Below are 20266 nucleotides of genomic sequence, written 5' to 3' on the forward strand. Positions count from 1 at the left end.
GACCTAGAGACTCATACAGAGTGAAGTAAGTCAGAGCAAAACAAATATCGTATATTAACGCATATATGTGGAATCTAGAAAAATGGTACAGCTAAACCGGTTTGCAAGGCAGAAATAGAGACACAGATGTAGAGAACAAACAAATGGACACCAAGGGGGGAAAGTGGGGGGGGCAGTGGGATGAATTGGGAGATTGGGATTGACATATATACACTAATATGTATAAAGTAGATAACTAATAAGAACCTGCTGTATAAAAAATAAAAAATAAAATAAATTAAAAAAAATAATGATGGTGAGAGAGTAATGCTGTCATATGATTTAAAATTCCAGATTTAAAAATGTTATATGGTGAAATGTCAGTGTTCTACCCATGGCTCTCAGCCATCAAATTCCCTTCTCTGAATGCAACCAAAGTTGCCTGTTTCTTATATATCTTTCCAAAGATTTTATGAATATGATAGCACATACATATTCAGTGAGAGGCAGTATGGTGTAGTGGTTAAGAACTTAGACTATGGAGCATGACGGCTGTAATCAAATTCTATCTCTGCCAGTTACTGGCTGTGTAATTGCCAAGTCTCTTAGCCAATCTGTACCTCAGTTTTCCCTTATGTATAAAAGAAATAATTATAGTACTTAACTTGATAGAGTTGTGAGGTATAAATGAGTAAGTGTGTGTAAAGAGCTTAGAAGAGTGACTGGCACATAATAATAAATAATGCATTCCTTCTTCATGTGTAAATGATATTATAATATACACAGTGACAGGCATCTTGCCTTTTTTTTCCACCAAGAAGTTTATTGGCAGACCTTTCTTTACAGCATATAAATTTTGCCTCATTTTTTTCTAGTGGCTGAATAGTCGTCCATTGAATCGATAAGCTATCCAGTTTAATGGCTCTGTAAACCAATATTTTTATGATGATGTATATCAACCATCTCCACTTAGATAATTAATAAGCACAAGACATTCTGATTACCCTTGCCTTCCATATTTCTCTCATTTCCTATATTACCACATTCTTTTAGCTCTGCCTTGAAAATATATTTCAGATCTAACTTTCTCTCCACCTATGGCTACCACTTCAATCCAAGCTAGAATTGCTTTACTGAGTTGCTCAAGGCCAAAAACTCGAGAATCATTATTGTAAGCTTTTGGCAAAATATGTTGTTCTCTTTCAGTGTTCTTCTGTTTGGTCTCCCTTCTTCCACTTTTACTCTTCTATAGTCTGTTCACATAGCGTTTAAAAGTATAAATCAGACTATTTCTCACCCACACCAAAATTTCCAGTGGGTCTTATCTCATTTAGATTTAATTCTTGAGTCCTAACTAGATCCTAGTAAAACTCTTACAGCCTGGCCTTTTGATTTCCTCCTCAGCCTTGTCTCCTGCTTCTGCCTATTTCTGTGCTTCAGCCACCCTAAGTACCTTGCTCTTTTATGAGTCCCCTCTCATAACAATTTACCTCATAACCTTCGCACTTTTTATTCCCTCTCCTTGGGACACTTTCTGTCATATAATCATGCTCATTGCCTCATGCATGCTTAAATATGAGCTCTTCAGAGAGGCCTAGCCACCCCGTTTGCTCTCTGTCCTTTTTACCATACTTTACATTTTTAACCATATTTTCTTTTCTTTAACTGATATATTTTTTCATTTGTATATTATCTATTGATATATTATTTTCTCCTCACTAGAAGATAAAAATCATGGAAGCAGATACTCTGTCTCATTCACTTTTGTGCTTCTAGTACACAAAACAATGCTTAGTACTTATGGATTGGTAAAAGAATGGGGAAGCACTAAATAAGTGTTTTTTGAACTCTCTGTGGTGAAAGACTAGTTTTTTAATTATGATCTTAGTGTCATTTTATTACTAGATTCAGTAGACATAAGATTATTCTGTCAGATTGTTATAAAAATTTCTAAAAACTTACTTTCAAATTTATACTTTTAATGAACTGGTAACAAGCCATTTGTGGTCAACACATATTTGCAGAACACATTCTTAGTAGCACAGCAGTAGAACAAGTTTGCCATTCTGTAGCCAACAGTTAAAATGTGAAGGCTAAATTAAGTATTCTCCTTGGTAGACAAAGAGAAGGCACTTCAAAGCCCACATCACAGAAACCAGGCTGAATTACTGGATTTATAAAATTTATAAAATTCTGTTAGTAATACCAGTAAAACTTAATTAGTGCTCACTCTATGCAGGAATGAGTCTTTTTTCAGTGGACTCAATAATCCCTATCACAATCCCCATGTTGTATCTATATCGTTAAGTTAGAAGTCTCTCCTCAATAGCTGTTTATTTGCTTATATGTTAGTGTGTAAAGTGAAAATTTCAGTGAAGTTTAAATTTTACAGGTCCATAAACATCTCAGTAAATACTGCTCTATCATATCTAATATGTTTCTGAAAATGTATTGATCATTTTGCATTTTTTTTGTTTTAGTATGTTGATATATTTTGTTGTTTGTATATACCTAGGATGGGAGGAGGGTCATTACACAATGACAGTTGGAGTTTGTGATCTGGGTTCCCAAGGAGATATATAGCTGAAGACAAAAAACGATTAAGTTCAAGAAAATTTGTATTTCAGCTTCCGCTGGTGAATTCCAGCCAGGGTTGGTGTTAATTTTAATGCTTTCCAACTCCTTGATCTTCAGGTCATTTTATTTTAGAGATCTAGAAGTATAAACTGAATTAAGGTCCATTTGGGTATGACTTTGTATGCTTAGGACAAGCTCTGTTAAACTGTTATCTGTTATCCCTGACTTGGGCAATTTGAATGCACCAGATCCCTTCTGCCTTTGAGCTATTCTTTTTTATACAGATTAATTTTAAGAGTACTTTTAACCTTCAGAGGTATTCTACTGACAATGTGTAAAATGCTGTAAAATCACTAGCCTATATTTTGAAACACAAGAAGATTTCTCAATTTATTATATTTAGATGCTGTATCTCAGGAAAAGGGAAACATTTTCATTTAAATGCATTTCTAACTACTCACTAACTTAAATACATTTTGTTTTTAGGATTTTTGTCTTATATTTTGGTTTGAGGGCAGTAGCAATCGCTAGTAACATGGATTTGACCAAAATGTAGGTAGAGTTTCCGAATAACGAATTGAGTGTGTGTGTGTGTGTGTGTGTGTGTGTGTGTGTGTGTGTGTGTGTTTGTAGATAGATAGATAGATATAGTTACACCATTATGTATACATGTTTATATATGTAATTAAAGGGAAATTGTAGAATTTTTAAAAGAAATGCATGCTCATCTTTAGTTATGTATATGTTTGCAGATGTTTAGATTGGTTCTTCCAAAACACTCATTAATAACTGAACATTCGTGTTTGCAGGTAAATAAACTAAATGAAAAAAAGGAGATCATTTTACCATCACAAACTCTTTTATTCCTTTACCAGAATTCCCTACACTCTTATCATCTCAATGATGAAAGTAAATATGAATAGACAAAAGGTTAAGGTTTGTGTCATACCTGTTCCTCAGAGGACTTGAAAGAGAAGTTTGATAATATTTCATTAGATTTACAAATACAAGTGAGTGCTTAAAAATACATTAACACTGTGACTTGGGGAAACAGATCAGAAATTCACAGAATATATTTTAATGAATTTAATGACTTTGGTAGGTTCAGTCTATTTTTCAGGGATCAGAGGTTATGCCATTCATTGAGGTGAGGAACACAGGGAAAGGACCATCTTTGGGAGTAAAAGTCATGAATTGATTGTAAGCAAATAAGACACCTTTGATGCATCTAAGTAAAGGTATTAAGGAAGCAATTGTATACACAGAATTGGTGGCCAGAAGAAAGGTCTAAAAGGTTTGGTTAGTATGCTCTTACTTAGGTTGTGTATGTTTGAAGGTGAGGAAAAGGGGTTGTTGAAGAGACTACATAAATCCTTCCTGCTGATAATTAGGATGGGTCCGTTTTGGGTTTTTTGGAGTGTTTTTTTTTTTTTTTTTTTTGGCTGCACCGAGCAGCTTTGGGGATCTTAGTTCCCCGACCTGGGATTGAATCCAGGGCCACGGCAGTGAAAGCACCAAATCTTAATCCCTAGACCACCAGGGAACTCCCAGGATGAGTCTGTTTTTAAGTGGGAATGTTAATGAGCCAAGTTTATAGGGACACTGAGGCAGAGAAAATTGTCACAGACTAAAATGGTGCGTTTATTTCTATAAAATAATTTTTCGTCTTATTTAAATTATGCCTAGATTGTAAAACATAGAAGTTGACTAGTTTCCTTCCATCATCCATTTCTGTTATAAATTTGTAATCTTATGGAGGAAATTCTGATTCACAGGTGAATACTATAATCTTACTTTATTTCATAGCCATGAAGCTCATGACTGCTCTGGTGAATGTTGCCTTAAACCTCAGTATTCATCAGGATAATACACAGAGACAGTATGAAGCTGAGAGAAATAAAATGATTGGGAAGAGAGCCAACGAAAGGTTGGAGTTACTACTTCAAAAACGCAAAGAGGTAAAGTTCACAGTAACTGTGATTCTTATGTTCTGTAAATGTGTAGTAAATATATGTGTTTTTATTCTCTCTAAAAAGGTTTGTGTGTATTTTTAAAAGTTGGTTTTTTTAAAGTTTGATTATTTGATCTCAGAGTTTTCAAATGAAACTGGAATTTGCTTCCAGCCAGTGATTGATTATCTGAGTGCTGTCTGAGGGCAGAAGAGAAACACAGAACAACCCTACTTTAGAAAGAAGGTGGTCTGGGTATTAGATAACTCAAAAAGCTTATCATGCTGTGGGCCCAGAAAGCACAGTAAATACTAACATCAGAACTAGGGGCCAGCAAAGATGCATTGCAGGAGAAAGCCAAAGACTATATATTAGTAGACGTATGAGACATTTCTGTGAATAATAAGATTGGTTCCAATTTTACAGTGAAATTTTCATATAAATGTGTTGAAAGAGATTTTAAACTGGATTTTTAGTAGGCAACATTTTTATTCATCCAATCAGAAATAAAATTTTAGATGTACAGTGTTAGTCTGTATTTTAACTTGAAAAAAGAATAATATCTCAGTGCTATAAATATATTGCTGCCAACAAATAATGGGTTATAACAGGCAGCAGGAAGCAACAAACTTAAGATTAAATTATGGTTTGTGTGGTATTGGAGTGCTAGGACTGCTGTAGCATATACCACAAACTGATTTTTCTTTTTTTAAAATTATTATTATTTTAAAATTTTATTTATTTTTGGCTGCATTGGGTCTTCATTGCTGCATGCGGGCTTTATCTAGTTGTGGAGAGCGGGGGCTTCTCATGGTAGTGGCTTTTCTTGTTGCGGAGCATGTGCTCTAGGCGCATCGGCTTTAGTAATTGTGGCACATGGGCTTAGTTGCTCCGCGGCATGTGGGATCTTCCCAGACCAGGGGCTTGAGTCCATGTCCCCTGCATTGGCAGGCGGATTCTTAACCACTGCGCCCCCAGGGAAGTCCCTGATTTTTCTTTAGAACAGAAATTTATTGTCTCACAGTTGTATAGGCTAGAACTGGCAGATAACTCTAATCTTCACATGGCCTTCTCACTGTGTGTGTGTCTCTAAATTTCTCCATTATAAAAAGGAGACAGTCATATTTGATTTGGGCCCATCCTACTCCAGTATGAACCCATCTTAACTAATTACATCTGCTACAACCCTATTTCCAAATAAGGTTTGAGGTTCTGAGAGTTAAGACTTCAGCATATGAAGTTTTGAGGAACACAGTACAACTCATAGCACATTCTATACTAGAAATAATTGTAAGTAAGTTTTGGAACTGTACTTTAGTAAGAACTGCTAACCAAACTGTATCTCTTATAAATTATTTAATTTTTTATATAATAAATGCATCAAAAGTAGAACTCACAGTAAGTTTTAGTAATTTGAATGATTTACTATAAAGGTATTCCCAAAGTGATTTCAGTAAAACCCAAAACAAAGCATATAGCAAAAGAGAAAGTCTGAGGAATTTTATTGTCACATTTGTATATGCAGTAAAAGCAGATGTTTCACTGCAGAACAAATTAAAATAAAAACTATCATCTTGAATGTGATTTTGTATCAGTGCTTTTGTTCCTTTTGAGTAGTAAACTCAAACTTTAACTCCGATGTTAGTATTACCTGAAATTTATTTATATCTTTTCTATAGTATTTTATTTTGTTGCTGACTTTCACCACTAATGGCTAGTGTCCTTGCTATCTTCTGCTGTTCCTCCTATATTGGGAATTTGACCAGTGCTCAGTTTGGTGCTAATCAGACGCAGAGTAATATTTGGATACTTTAGGTGGAATAGGAACTTTCTTACACAGTGGCAAATATGATAATCAAGGATGATCTGTTACCAAGAAATGTAAAACCAAGCAGGGAACCTGGTTTGGACAGGAGAGGTAAAGAAATTGAGGCCTCTTCCCAAAGCAGATGATATTTTGTAGTAGTAATCTGGTCACACTTAGCCACACCACTCCTTTTTAGTCATTGTGTAATACATGTTGAGAGAGACAGAAAGCGGTTTTAAGCCAATGTAGAAAAGCTATAGAAATAATGAAAGAATACTGGTAATTTTGGTATTGTTGCACAATACATGAGAAAAAAGATTGACAATTACCCAGAATGAGAATAATCAGGAATTAAAAACAATTGGAACTCTTTATTGCAAATGAAATGATCAATATTTTAATTTATATTTTTATTTATTTTTCATTTCAGCTACAAGAAAATCAGGATGAAATCGAAAATATGATGAACTCTATTTTTAAGGGTATATTTGTTCATAGATACCGGTAAGGGATTTAAAAAATCATTTAGAACATTTTTAACTTAAATAATTTATTGCTTCTTTGTAGTCCTAGGCAATAAAAATATAAACTTTCTAATTATTTGTTTTGTTAGCTGGAAAACAGCTTTGGGTATAAAAGCTAAATAAATGTACTGTTAACTGTGGTCAAAATTGTACCACCACCATCATTGCCACACTCTTCCAGATTCAGAACATATACTGTTAGAGACATCCTATGTACTTGGATTTGTACTGATGTAATATTAATAAGATATCATTAAGTTAATGTGGCCTTAATAAGATTTGATTGTATTCATATTTGAAAAAATTAAATTCCCTGCTTCCTGCCCTTTTGTACTCATCTTGTTATATGATCAAATTAACCAACAGTGTTTTAAAAATGTGTAGGTGAAGATGGGAGGAATGAGTACGGTAGAGGGCACCTCTGCAGATAATGCAGCATCTTTATAACATCACTCTTCTTTACCTTCAACTATACACAAGAAAGTAGGATCAAAGTATTTCTGAAGTATTTTTGTCATGCTCCATTGCAAGTTTAATTTGTCTTTCTGTGAAACGTGTGACCTATTAAAATACTATATAGCATATTTCATGGAGAATTAATGAATCATATACATATACGCTTGTTGCCTTGTATTAATTAGGCGTGATTTGATATGTTTAGGCAGATAGACACAGATAATAGATGCACTGTTTTTTGACACATTTAAGACTTTAATTGGCCAGTTAGTTTTAAAAGTTAATTAAAACAGGGAAATTATTTTTTTTAAAAAGGAAAAATGTGTAACTTTGATAATTTACCTTAAAACATTTTATTTTAACTGAAAATGTAAAACTCTTTTGAAATAGAACCAAGGCTTTTACTTTGAATATGAATTCTCTGAATGGAGTATCACATCCTCTTTCTTACATAAACCATGCATGTAATGAATTATCGACAAATTTATTTTCAAAAAAGCAAAATTTTCCGTATACCTGCCATGCAGTCTTTTTTTAAATTACAGCTTTATAGACGTATAATTAACATAAAATAAACAGCACATTTAAGTGCATGATTTGATGACTTTTCACACACACACACACACCACACACACCCCTACCTGTAAAACTACCACAGGCAAGATAATGAATATATCCATTATACTCAAAAGTTTTCTCCTACCACTTTGTAATTCCTCCTTTGCTGCCACTCTCCCCCTTCCCCATCCTTAAGCAATCAATGATCTCCTTCCTAACTGATTTGTTTACATTTTCTAGAATTTTATAGAAATGGAATTTACACTTTGTACTCCTGATTTTTGTTCATGTCTTGGTCTGGCTTCTTTCACTAATAAAATTAAGGTCTTTCATCCTTAAGACTTAGCTGTAAGTTTTTTGTAGATGAACTTTATCTGGTTGAGGAAGTTTCCTATCCCTAGTTTCCTGAGACTTTGTTAGGAATGGATATTGAATTTTGTCAAATACTTCTCTCCATCTTTTGAGATCATTATGTAGTTTTTCTTTTTTAAGAGTGTTAATGTGGTGAATTAAATTGGTTGATTTTTTTAAACGTTAACCTGAACTTCTTGGGATAAAACCCACACACATGATCATGGTATATTAGTTTTCTTCATTTAAATCTTTTTATTGCTATAAAGTCATTTTTTTGGAAGTATAGATGATTTACAATGTCCTGTTAGTTTTGGATATACAGCAAAGTGATTCATATATATATATAGTTACAGATAGATAGATGTAGATATATGTATAGATATACAGATATATACAGTAAGTCCCCTACATACAAATGAGTTCCGTTCCGAGAGTGTGTTCATAAGTCCTATTTGTTAAGTCCAGCAAAGTTAGCCTAGGTACCCAGCTAACACAATTGGTTATGCAGTACAGTACTGTACTGCAATAGGTTTATAATACTTTTCACGCAAATAATTCATAAAAATCAAGCACACACAAACAATAAAACATTTTTCATCTTACAGTACAGTACCTTGAAAAGTACAGTAGTACAGTACAATAGCTGGCATACAGAGGCTGGCATCAAGTGAACAGGGAAGAAGAGTTACTGACTGGAGGAGGGAGAGGAGGTGGGAGATGGTAGAGCTGAAGGATCGTCAGCAACAGGAGATGGAGGGCAAGCTGCAGTTTCACTCACGCCCGACATTGTTGGCACAGGTTCTGGTTCCTTGCTGGATTCAGTTCTGTCTACCCTCTTGAAAAAATGATCCAGTGATGTCTGGGTAATAGCTCTGTTTTTCTTATCATAAATGATATGGTAGCACTGGATTGCATCCTGAATGGCTGCTATAACCTTTGTGTACTGTTCCACATTCGGTTCCTGTGCCTCAAAAACTAACAGTGCCTCCTCAACTAAAGAAAATCCCCTTGCCATTTCCTGCATCGTAAATCTCTTCAGTTCTTCAGTTACTTGTTCTTCCTCTTGTCTCTGTTTGTCTTTGCTCTGGACCTCCAATTCTTGGTGCCTCTTGGCAGTATCAGCTACATTACTGCTGCTTTTACACTTGCTTCCGGACATCCTGGGCTTGAAATAAAGATACTTTAGTGCTATATACATTACTGTACAGTAAAGTACACAAAAGCACAACCACTTGAAGAGGATGCACACACATCACAGTGTACGCCAGACACGTGAACTAACTTACATGATTAGACATGCGAACGCACGTTCGCGTCTTTGAAAGTTGTCAACTTGAAGGTTAGTATGAAAGGGACTTACTGTATATGAATGTATATCAATTTTTTTTCAGATTCTTTACCCTTGTAGGTTATTACAAAATATTGAGTATACTTCCCTGTGCTATACATTAGGTCCTTCTTGGTTATCTATTACATTTTATACACAGTAATGTGTATATGTTAATCCCATCCTCCTAATTTATCTTCTCCCTGCCCATCCCTTTTGGTAACCAAAACTTTGTTTTCTGTGTCGGTCACTCTTATTTCTGTTTTGTATCTTTCTTTTTTTATTGATTCTTCCAATATTGTTAAAATGACTCTACTACACAAGGCAATCTACAGATTCAAAGCAATCCCTATCAAATTACCAATGGCATTTCTCACAGAACTAGGAACAAAAAAAATTTTAATTTGTATGGAAACACAAAAGACACCAAATAGGCAAAGCAATCCTGAGAAAGAAAACGGACCTGGAGGAATAAGGCTCCTGATTTCAAACTATACTACGAAGCTACAGTTGTCAAAACAGTATGGTATTGTACAAAAACAAATAAAGATCAATGGAACAGGATAGAAAGCCCAGAAATAAACCCATGTGCCTATAGTCAATTAATCTACAACAAAGGATGCAAGAATATACAATGAAGAAAAGACAGTCTCTTCAAGAAGTGGTGCCAGGGGCTTCCCTGGTGGTGCAGTGGTTAAGACTCCATGCTCCCAATGCAGGGGGCCCAGGTTTGATCCCTGGTCAGGGAACTAGATCCCACGTGCATGCCGCAGCTAAGAGTTTGCATGCCACAAGTAAGGAGCCCGCGAACTGTGACTAAGACCTGGCGCAATCAAATGAATAAACAAAATAAATTTATATTAAAAAATGAATCACTTAAAAAAAATGAAGTGGTGCTGGATAAACTGGACAGCTACATGTAAAAGAATGAAATTAGAACATTCTCTAACACCATATACAAAACTAAACTCAAATGGATTACAGACCTAAATGTAAGACCAGTTACTATAAAACTCCAGGAGGAAAACATAGGCAGAACACTCTTTGACATAATTCGCAGCAAGATTGTTTTAGATCTGTCTCCTAGAATCATGGAAATAAAAACAAATACTTTTTAAATGGGACCTAATTAAATTTAAAAGCTTTTGCACAGCAAAGGAAATAATAAACAAAATGAAAAGACAACCCACAGAATGGGAGAATATATTTACAAACAGTGCACCACCAAGGGATTAATTTCCAAAATATACAAACAGGTCATACAGCTCAATAAAACAAACAAACAAACAAAAAAACCCAATGAAAAAAATGGGCAGAAGACCTACATAGACGTTTTTCCAAAGAAGACATACAGATGGCAACAGGCACAAGAAAAGATGCTCAACATCATAATTATTAGAGAAATGCAAATCAAAACTACAATGAGGTATCACCACACTCCAGTCAGAATGGCCATCATCAAAATGTCTACAAATAATAAATGCTGGAGAGGGTGTGGAGAAAAAGGAACCCTCCTGCACTGTTGGTGAGAATGTGAATTGGTGCAGCCACTATGGAGAGCACCATGGAGGTTCCTTAAAAAACTAAACATAAAGTTACCATATGATCCTAGAATCCCACTCCTGGGCATATATTCAGAAGAAACTATAATTTTAAAAGATACATACACCCCGGTGTTCATAGCAGCACTATTTACAATAGCCAAGACATGGAAGCAGCCTAAATGTCCATCGACAGATAAATGGAAGATATAAATGAAGTTAATTATAAAACAAATAGACCCACAGACATAGAAAACAAACTTATGGTTACCAAAGGGGGACGGAGGGGGAGAGGAATTAGGAGGTTGGGATTAACATATAAACACTACTATATATAAAATAGATAACCAATGAGGACCTACTGCATAGCACAGGGACCTATACTCAATATTTTGTAATAACTTACAAGGGTAAAGAATCTGAAAAAATGCGTGTGTGTGTGTGTGTGTGTGTGTGTGTGTGTATAGCTGAATTATTGTGCTGTACACCTGAAACTAACACAACATTGTAAATAAACTACAATTTTTAAAAGATAAATTAAATTTTTTTTTTAATTTAAAAAAATATTCTTCCAATCCAAGAGCACAGTATATCTTTCCATCTGTGTTGTCTTCAGTTTCTTTTTGCCAGTGTCTTATAGTTTTCAGAGTACAGGTGTTTTGCCTCCTTTTGTAGGTTTATTCCTAGGTATTTTATTCTTTTTGATGCGATAATAAACGGGATTGTTTCTTTAATTTCTCTTTCTGATGTTTTGTTGTTAGTGTATAGAAATGCAACAGATTTCTGTATGTTTTGTATCCAGGAACTTTACCAAATTCATCGGTGAGGACTAATAGTTTTCTGGTAGCATCCTGAGGATTTTCTATGTATAGCATCATGTCATGTGCAAACAGTTACAGTTTTACATCCTCTTTTCCAATTTGGATTACTTTTATTTCTTTTTCTTCTCTGATTACCTTGGCTAGGACTTCTAAAGCTATGTTGAATAAAAGTGGCGAGAGTGGCATTCTTGTCTTCTTTTTGAACTTTGAGGAAATGCTTTCAGGTTTTCACCATTGAGTATCATGTTAGCTGTCTGTTTGTCATATATGGCCTTTATTATGTAGAGGTGTGTTGCCTCTGTGCCCACCTTCTAAAGAGTTTTTATCATAAATGGATGTTGAATTTTATCAAAAGCTTTTCTGCATCTATTGAGATTATCATATAGTTTTTATTCTTCAATTTGTTAATGTGGTGTCTCGCATTGATTGATTTGAGGATATTGAAAAATCCTTGCATCTCTGGGATAAATCCCACTTGATCATGGTGTATGATCCTTTTAATGTATTGTTGGATTCAGATCACTAGTATTTTGTTGAGGATTTTTGCATCTATGTTCATCAGTGATATTGGCCTGTATTTTTCTTTTTGTGTGATATTTATGTCTGTTTTTGGTATCAGGGTGATGTAGCCTCATAGAATGATCTCGGAAGTGTTCCTTCTCTGCAATTTTTTGAAATAGTTTCAGAAGGATAGGTGTTAACTCCTCTCTAAATATTTGATAGAATTCGCCTGTGAAGCTTTCTGGCCTGGACTTTTGTTTGATGGGGGTTTTGAAATCACAGATTCATTTCAGTGTTTGTAATTGGTCTGTTCCTATTTTCTATTCCTGGCTCAGGCTTGGGAGATTGTACCTTTCTAAGAATTTGTCCCTTTCTTCTAGGTTATCCATTTTTGGGGCATAGAGTTGCTTGTAGTAGTCTCTTACGGTTCTGTGTATTTTTTTGGTGTCAGTTGTCACTTCTCCTTTTTAATTTCTAATTTTGTTGATTTGGGCCCTTTCTTTTTTTTCTTGATGAGTCTGGCTAAAGGTTTATCAATTTTGTTTATATTTTAAGAGAACCAACTTTTAGTTTCATTGATCTTGTCTATTGTTTTCTTCGTTTCTATTTCATTTATTTCTACTCTAATCTTTATGATTTCTTTCCTCTACTAACTTTGGGTTTTGTTTGTTCTTCTTGCTCTAGTTGCTTTAGGTGTAAATTTAGGTTGTCTCTTTGAGATTGTTCTTGTTTCCTGAGGTAAGTTTGTATCGCTATAAACTTCCCTCTTAGAACTGCTTTTCCTGTGTCCCATAAGTTTTGGATCATTGTGTTTTTGTTTTCATTTGTCTCTGGGTAATTTTTGATTTCCTGTTTGATGTCTTCAGTGAACCATTGGTTGTTCAGTAGGATATTGTTCAGCCTCCACATGTTTGTGTTTTTTACAGTTTTTTTCTTGGAGTTGGTTTCTAGCCTCATAGCACTGTGGTCAGAAATGATGCTTGATCTGATTTCAGTTTTCTTAAATTTACCAAAGCTTGCTTTGTGACCCAGTATGTGATCTGTCCTGGAGTATGTTCCATGTACACTTGAAAAGAATGTGTATTCTGCTGCTTTCAGATGGAATGCTCTCTGAATATCAATTAAGTCCATCTGAGGTGTCATTTAAGGCCTGTGTTTCTTGATTGATTTTCTATCTGGATGATCTGTCCTTTGGTGTAAGTCGGGTGTTAAAGTCCCCAAATATTATTTTGTTACAGTCAGTTTCTCCTTTTGCATCTGTTATCATTTGCCTTATATATTTAGGTGCTCCAGTGTTGGGTGCATATATATTTACAATTGTTATATCTTCTCTTGGATTGATCCTTTGATCGTCATGTAGTGTCCCTCTTCGTATCTTGTTACAGTCTTTATTTTAAAGTCTATTTTGACTGATATGAGTATTGCTACTCCACCTTGCTTCTGATTTCCATTTGTGTGGAATAACTTTTTCCATTCCCTTACTTTCAGTCTGTAGTGTCTCTAGATCTGAAGTGAGTCTCTTTGAAGGCAGCATACATAGGGTCCTGTTTTTTGCATCCATTCAGCCAGTCTGTGTCTTTTGGTTAGAGCATTTAATCCATTTACATTTAAGGTAATTTTCAGTGTGTATGTTCTTATTGCCATTTTGTTAATTGTTTTGGATTTGTTTTTGTAGGTCTTTTTTTTCTCCTTTCTTTTTTTGTTCTCTTCCCTTGTGACTTGATGACTGTCTTTAGTGTTATGTTTGGATTCCTTTTTCTTTTTTTGTGTGTATATCTATTACATGTTTTGGTTCATGGTTACCGTGAGGTTTTTGTATAGCAGTCTATATATATGTTTTTGTTTTAAGTTTTTGATATCTTAGTTTCAAATGCATTTTAGATACCCTGCATTTGTACTCCCCTCCTCTCACAATAACTGTTTTTGATCTTATATTTTATATCTAATTTTTTTATGTATCCCTTAACTGTTGTTGTTTTTTTTTGGATACAAATGATTTTATTACTTTTGTCTTTTAACCTCCCTACCAGCTTTGTATATGGATGATTTCCTACCTCTATTATATGTTTCCCTTTACCAGTGAGCTTTTCAATTTTGTCCTTTTCTTGTTTCTAGTTGTGGCCTTTTTTTTCAGCCTAGTTCCTTTAGCATTTGTTGTAAAGCTAGTTTGGTGGTGCTAAATTCTTTTAGCATTTGCATGTCTGTAAAGCTTTTGATTTGTCCATCAGATCTGAACAAGAGCCTTGCTGGTAGAGTATTCTTGGTTATAGGTTTTTCTCTTTTATCACTTTAAGTAATATTGTGCCCCTCCCTTCTAGCCTGCAGAGTTTCTGCTGGAAAATCAGCTGGTAGCCTTATTGTAATTCCCTTGTATTGAATTTGTTGCTTTTCCCTTGTTGCTTAAAATACTCTCTCTTTTTCTTTAACTTTTGTTAATTGAGTACAATGTGTCTAGGTGTGTTCCTCTGTGGGTTAATCCTGTATGGAACTCTCTACTTCCTGGACTTGGGTGACTGTTTTCTTTCCTAGGTTAGGGAAGTTTCCAGCTATTATCTCTTCAAATATTTTCTCAGGTTCTTTCTCTCTCTTTTCCTTCTGGGACCCCTATAATGTGAATATTAGCGTGCTTGAGTACTCTTAAATTTCCTCATTTCATTTCATTCTTTTTTCTTTTTTCTATTCTGTGGCAGTGATTTTCACTACTCTGTCTTCCAGCTCACTGATACATTCTTCTGCCTCTTTTAGTCTGCTATTGATTCCTTCTATTGTGTTTTTCATTTCAGTTATTGTATTCTTCAATTCTGTTTGGTTCTTCCTTGTATTTTCTAATTCTTTGTTAAAAACTTTTAATTTCTCGCTCCATGCATCCATTCTCGTCCCAGTACCTTTTATCATCTTTACAGTCATTACTCTGAACTATTTCTCAGGTAGATTGCCTGACTCCACGTCACTTAGTTCTTATTCTGTAGTTTTGTCTTGTTCCTTCATCTGAAACATATTCCTCTGTCACCTCATTTTGTCTAAATTGCTATTTGTATTTTTATGTGTGTGGTAAGTTGGTTACATTTCTCTTGAGATTGTTCTTGTTTCCTGAGTTAAGTTTGTATCGCTATAAACTTCCGTCTTAGAACTGCTTTTCCTGTGTCCCGTAAGTTTTGGATCGTTGTGTTTTTGTTTTCAGTTGTCCCTGGGTAATTTTTTATTTCCTGTTTGATGTCTTCAGTGATGTCTTGACCTTGTAGAAGTGCCCCTCTGTAGGTTACATCCTATGCTTCCCAGCAGTGCACTCCACTCGTAATCCAAGGACCAGGGCCTAGCTGGTCCCAGGGTAATGTCTTGCCTGCATTTCCAAATTCAGTCTGCAAGCTGCGTGACTGTAGTTTTCTTGTTTCTCGTGTCTGCCCCCTGGTGGGTGAGACTGGTCTAGAGGCTTGTGCAGGCTTCGTAGTGGGAGGGGTAGAGCTGGGTTTGGGCCCTCTGGTGGTCAGGGCCTTGTCTAGAGGCCTGTCTTTAGGTGGATGTTGGCTCAGGAAGTCTTAGGAATCCTGTCTGGTGATGGGTGGGGATGTGTCCCCATCCAGTTAGTTTTTTGGCCTGAGGCATCCCAGCACTGGAGCCTATAGGCTATTGGATGGGGCCAGCTCTTGTGCTGATGCCCCAAGCCAGATGTTAGCCTCCCCAAGCATTCATGCAAATGAATACTCCCTGATATGTCTGTCACCAGTGTCTATGTCCCCAGGGTGAGCCACAGCTGCCCCCCCACCTCCACAGGAGACCCTCTAAGACCAGCAGGTAGGTCTGGCCCAGGCTCCTATCAGATTACTGCTTTTTCCCTTTGCCCCAGTGCACGTGAGATTTTGTATGCACCCTTTAAGAGTGAAGTCTTTATTTTCCCCAATCCTGTGGACCTCCTGTAATCAAGCCCTCCTGGCCTTCAAAGCCAAATGCTCTGGGGGCTTCTCTTCCCAGTGCTGGACCCCCAACCTAGACAGCCTGATGTGGGGCTCATAACTCTCATTCCTGTGGGAGAACCTTTACAATACAATTATTCTCTAGTTTGTGGGTTGCCCACCTGGGTATGAGATTTGATTATATTACGTGTTTGCCCCTCCTGCTGGTCTTGTTGTGGTTTCTTCTTTATGTCTTTTGTTGTACAGATCTTTTCTGGTCAGTTACAGTCTTCAGTGATGTAAGTTACATCTTACAGCAGTCGATGATTGTTCTGAAAATTATTGTGATTTTGGTGTGCTCGTGAGAGGAGGTGAGTTTAGCATCTTTCTACTCCTCCATCTTGGCCACTCCTCTCTCTATTATTCTCTTTTTATCTTGTTGGATGTCATTTGCTGAAATTTCCCTAAGAATTTTTGTATCTGTGTTTAAGAGGGAAATATATCTATAACTCTTTTATTTTACTGAGTGTCTCTGACTGCTTTTGGTACCAGCGTGATGCTGGCTTTGTAGAATGAGTTGTGATGTATTCTCTCCTTTTTAATTTTCTGGAACAGTTGAATAAAATTGGTATTATTTCTTCTTCTGATAGGAATTAAACCATTGGGTCCTAGAGTTTTCTTTGTAAGGATGTTTTAAACTACAAATTAAATTTCTTTAGTAGATATAAGATTGCTCAGTTTGTCTTACAAAAAAATGATAGATTCATCTAAGTTGTTGAAGTATATTCAAGAAATATCAGCATAAAGTTGTTCATAGTATTGGTTTCATCTCTCACATATCAGTCTGTCTAAAGCTAATCAATTATATTTATTTTTTCTTAGAAAATGAGATTTTGGTTAATTGTACTTCTCTATTTTTCTGTTTTCTGTTTTACTTGATTACTGTTCTTTTCCTTATTATTTTCCTTCTTCTGCTTTCTCTGGGTTTCCTTCCTCTGCCCTTTAGTTTCTCAAGGGGGAAACAGAGATCACTGATATAAGGCCTTACTTTTTTTTCTCCTATTAATTTTTTTTTTTTTTTTTTTTTTTTTTTTGGGGATGCGGGCCTCCCTCTGCAGTGGCCTCTCCCGTTGCGGAGCACAGGCTCCGGACGCGCAGGCTCATTGGCCACGGCTCACGGGCCCAGCCGCTCCGCGGCACGTGGGATCCTCCCAGACCGGGGCGCGAACCCGGTTCCCCTGCATCGGCAGGCGGACGCGCAACCACTGCGCCACCAGGGAAGCCCTCTCCTATTAATTTTTACTACTATAAATTTCTTTCTTAGCCGTGCTATAGCTGTATCCCCTAAATTTGGATATGTTGTGTTTCCATTTTCATTTAGTTCAGAATGCTTTCTAATTTCCATCTGGACTTGTTTCTTTGGGTCATGGATTATTTAGAAGTTTGGTATATATTTGCAAATATCTCAAAACTTTCTGTTATTGTCTCCTAACTTAAGTTCATTCTAGTCAGAGAACATACTTTATGTGACTTGAATGCTTTTAAGTTTATTGATACTTGTTTTATGGCCCACAGTATGTTCTATCTTGATAAATTTTTTATTTGCATAGGAAAAGAGTATGTATCATGGTTTTGTTTTTATGTCAGTTAGGTCTAACTTGGTTGATGGTTGTTGTTGAAGTCTTTTCTATCCGTACTGATTGTCTGTCTTTTTATTCTAACAATTATCAAGAGGGATTTTGTAGGAGTACTTTTTGTATTCTTGATACAGGTGCATTATGACATAAATGATTTTCATATTTTTCCCCAGCCTTTGGCTTTCCTTTCATTTTCTTAATGATACCTTTTGAAGAACAAAAGTTTTCAATTTGAATGCAGTCATTTATCAATTTTTCTTCTATGGTCATGCTTTTGATGTCATATCTGTGAACATTTTTCCTAACCCAAACTGTTCTTCTGTGTTTTATTCTAGAGGTTTAATCATTTAATCATTTAAGTTAATTTATATGAATGATTTTTTAAGTTAATTTTTGATTATAATGTGATATAAGGACACTTTTTGCATATAGATATTCATTTTTACAAGCACTGTTGGTGAAAGGCTGTTCTTCAGCTGAATTGCTTTGGCACTTTTCTTGGGAATCAAATGACCATGAATGCAAAGTTTTATTTCTGGATTTTCTAATTTGTCCTTAAACCCTTACCAGCTGTATTGATTACAGTACTTTTAAGGTGTTTTTTAAAAGCTTTGTTGAGATGTAATTGACATATAACATATGTAAGTTTAAGATGAACAACAAGATCCTTTGAAACACATAATATATTGTGAAATGATTATCACAATAAGGTTAGTTAATACCTCCATCATCTCAAGTAATTACCTTTTTTTATTTAGGTGGTGATAACATTTAAGAATTACTCCCTTAGCAACTTTCAACTGTGTACTACAGTATTATTAACTGTAGTCACCATGGTGTACATTAGGTCCCTAGAACCTATTTATTTTATAACTAGAAGTTTGTACTCTTTGACCAACATCTCCCCAGTTTCCCCCCACCCCAGCATCTGGTGACCACCTTTCTACTCTCTATTTCTAGTAGTTTAGCTTTTATAGAGTCTATGTATAAGTGAGAGCATACAGTATTTTTCTTTTAGAGTAAGTTTTTAAAATTAGGTAGTGTTATGTCCTTTTACTTTGTTTTTCAAAATTGTTATGACTATTATAGATTCTTTACATTTCTATGTAAATTCTATAATCAGATTGTCAATTTTTACATGAAAGCTTGCTGGAATTTTGACAGAGAATATAATGAATCAGTACACCAATTTGGAGAGAATTTCCTTCCTCATTATATTGAATTTTCCATTCTGTGAATATAGGTTGTATCTCCATTTATTTAGATATTCTTTAGTTTCTCTTAGCAATTTTCATTATTTTCAGTGTACGTCTTATACTACTTTTGTTAAATTTATTTTTGTTTTCATTTTTATTTTGTTATAATGGGAATTGTGTCCTTAATTTTTGTTCTAGACTTCCTTATTAATATGTAAAATATAATTCTTTTATTACTGCAAAATTATAAAATACTTCATTTTGTAGTTTAGGGGTTTTGTTTTTGTAGCTTCTTTAGAATTTTCTACATAAAGGATCATGCCATTTGTGAACAAAGGCACTTTTAATTTTTTTTATTGGCCTATTGTACTGAATAGAATCTCCAGTACAATATTGAGTAAAAGTGGTGAGAGAGGACAGCTTTACTTTTATCCCTGATCTTAATGGGAAAATAATTAGTCTTTAAAATTAAGTATAATGTCATTAGCTGTTAAGTTTTTTATGTCAATACCCTTTAGTAGGATGAGGAGATTCCCTTCTAAACTGGTTTTGTTAGGTGTTTTTATTGTGATTGATTGTTTGATTTCATTTTTTCTGCTTCAGTTGAGATAAAAATACAGGCTTCTTTATTAATATTAGGTATTCATTCATTTTCAGATATTAGACCAATCTTGCAATCTGGGAAAATTCCACATGGTCATGGTATATAATGTTTTTTCTATGCTACTGGATTTAGTTTGCTAATATTTTGTTAGGAATTTTTGTGTCTACTTTCATAAGGGGTATTAATATGCTTACTAGCCTCTGAGAACTGGAAAATGTTCCTTCCTGCTCTATTTCTGAAAGAGTTTATGGAAGACTGTTTTTTTTGGTTTTGTTTTGTTTTATTAATTTGATAGAATTCACCATGGAAGTCCTTTAAGCCTAGGTTTTCCTTTGTGTGAAGATTTTTTCATTTACTAATTAAACTTCTTATTATAGATCTATTCAAATTTTATATTCCTTGTTGATTCTTTATGGTAATCTGTCTCTTTCAGACAATACTTTATTTCATGCATATTGCACATTTGATTGTATAATGTTATTTATGATGTTTCTTTTTTTTTTTTTTTTTTTTTTTGGTAAGGTATAAATTGCCCTCAACGTACT

At 35.0% G+C, this 20266-nt stretch overlaps 1 protein-coding gene across 4 annotated transcripts in view; it reads left to right on the forward strand.

Moving 5' to 3' along the window:
• Positions 1-20266, forward strand: part of STAG1 (STAG1 cohesin complex component) — a 459692-nt gene that overhangs the window by 293644 nt on the left and 145782 nt on the right. For all 4 annotated transcript variants that reach the window (XM_024131797.3, XM_028489469.2, XM_024131796.3 and 1 more), the window contains exons 8-9: positions 4363-4514; positions 6743-6816. In XM_024131797.3, the coding sequence (XP_023987565.1) occupies positions 4363-4514; positions 6743-6816 (226 nt within the window). The remainder of the gene's footprint in view (positions 1-4362; positions 4515-6742; positions 6817-20266) is intronic.

The sequence above is a fragment of the Physeter macrocephalus genome, chromosome 1, assembly GCF_002837175.3.
Source record: "Physeter macrocephalus isolate SW-GA chromosome 1, ASM283717v5, whole genome shotgun sequence".
In the NCBI taxonomy this organism is placed as follows: Eukaryota; Metazoa; Chordata; class Mammalia; order Artiodactyla; family Physeteridae; genus Physeter; species Physeter macrocephalus.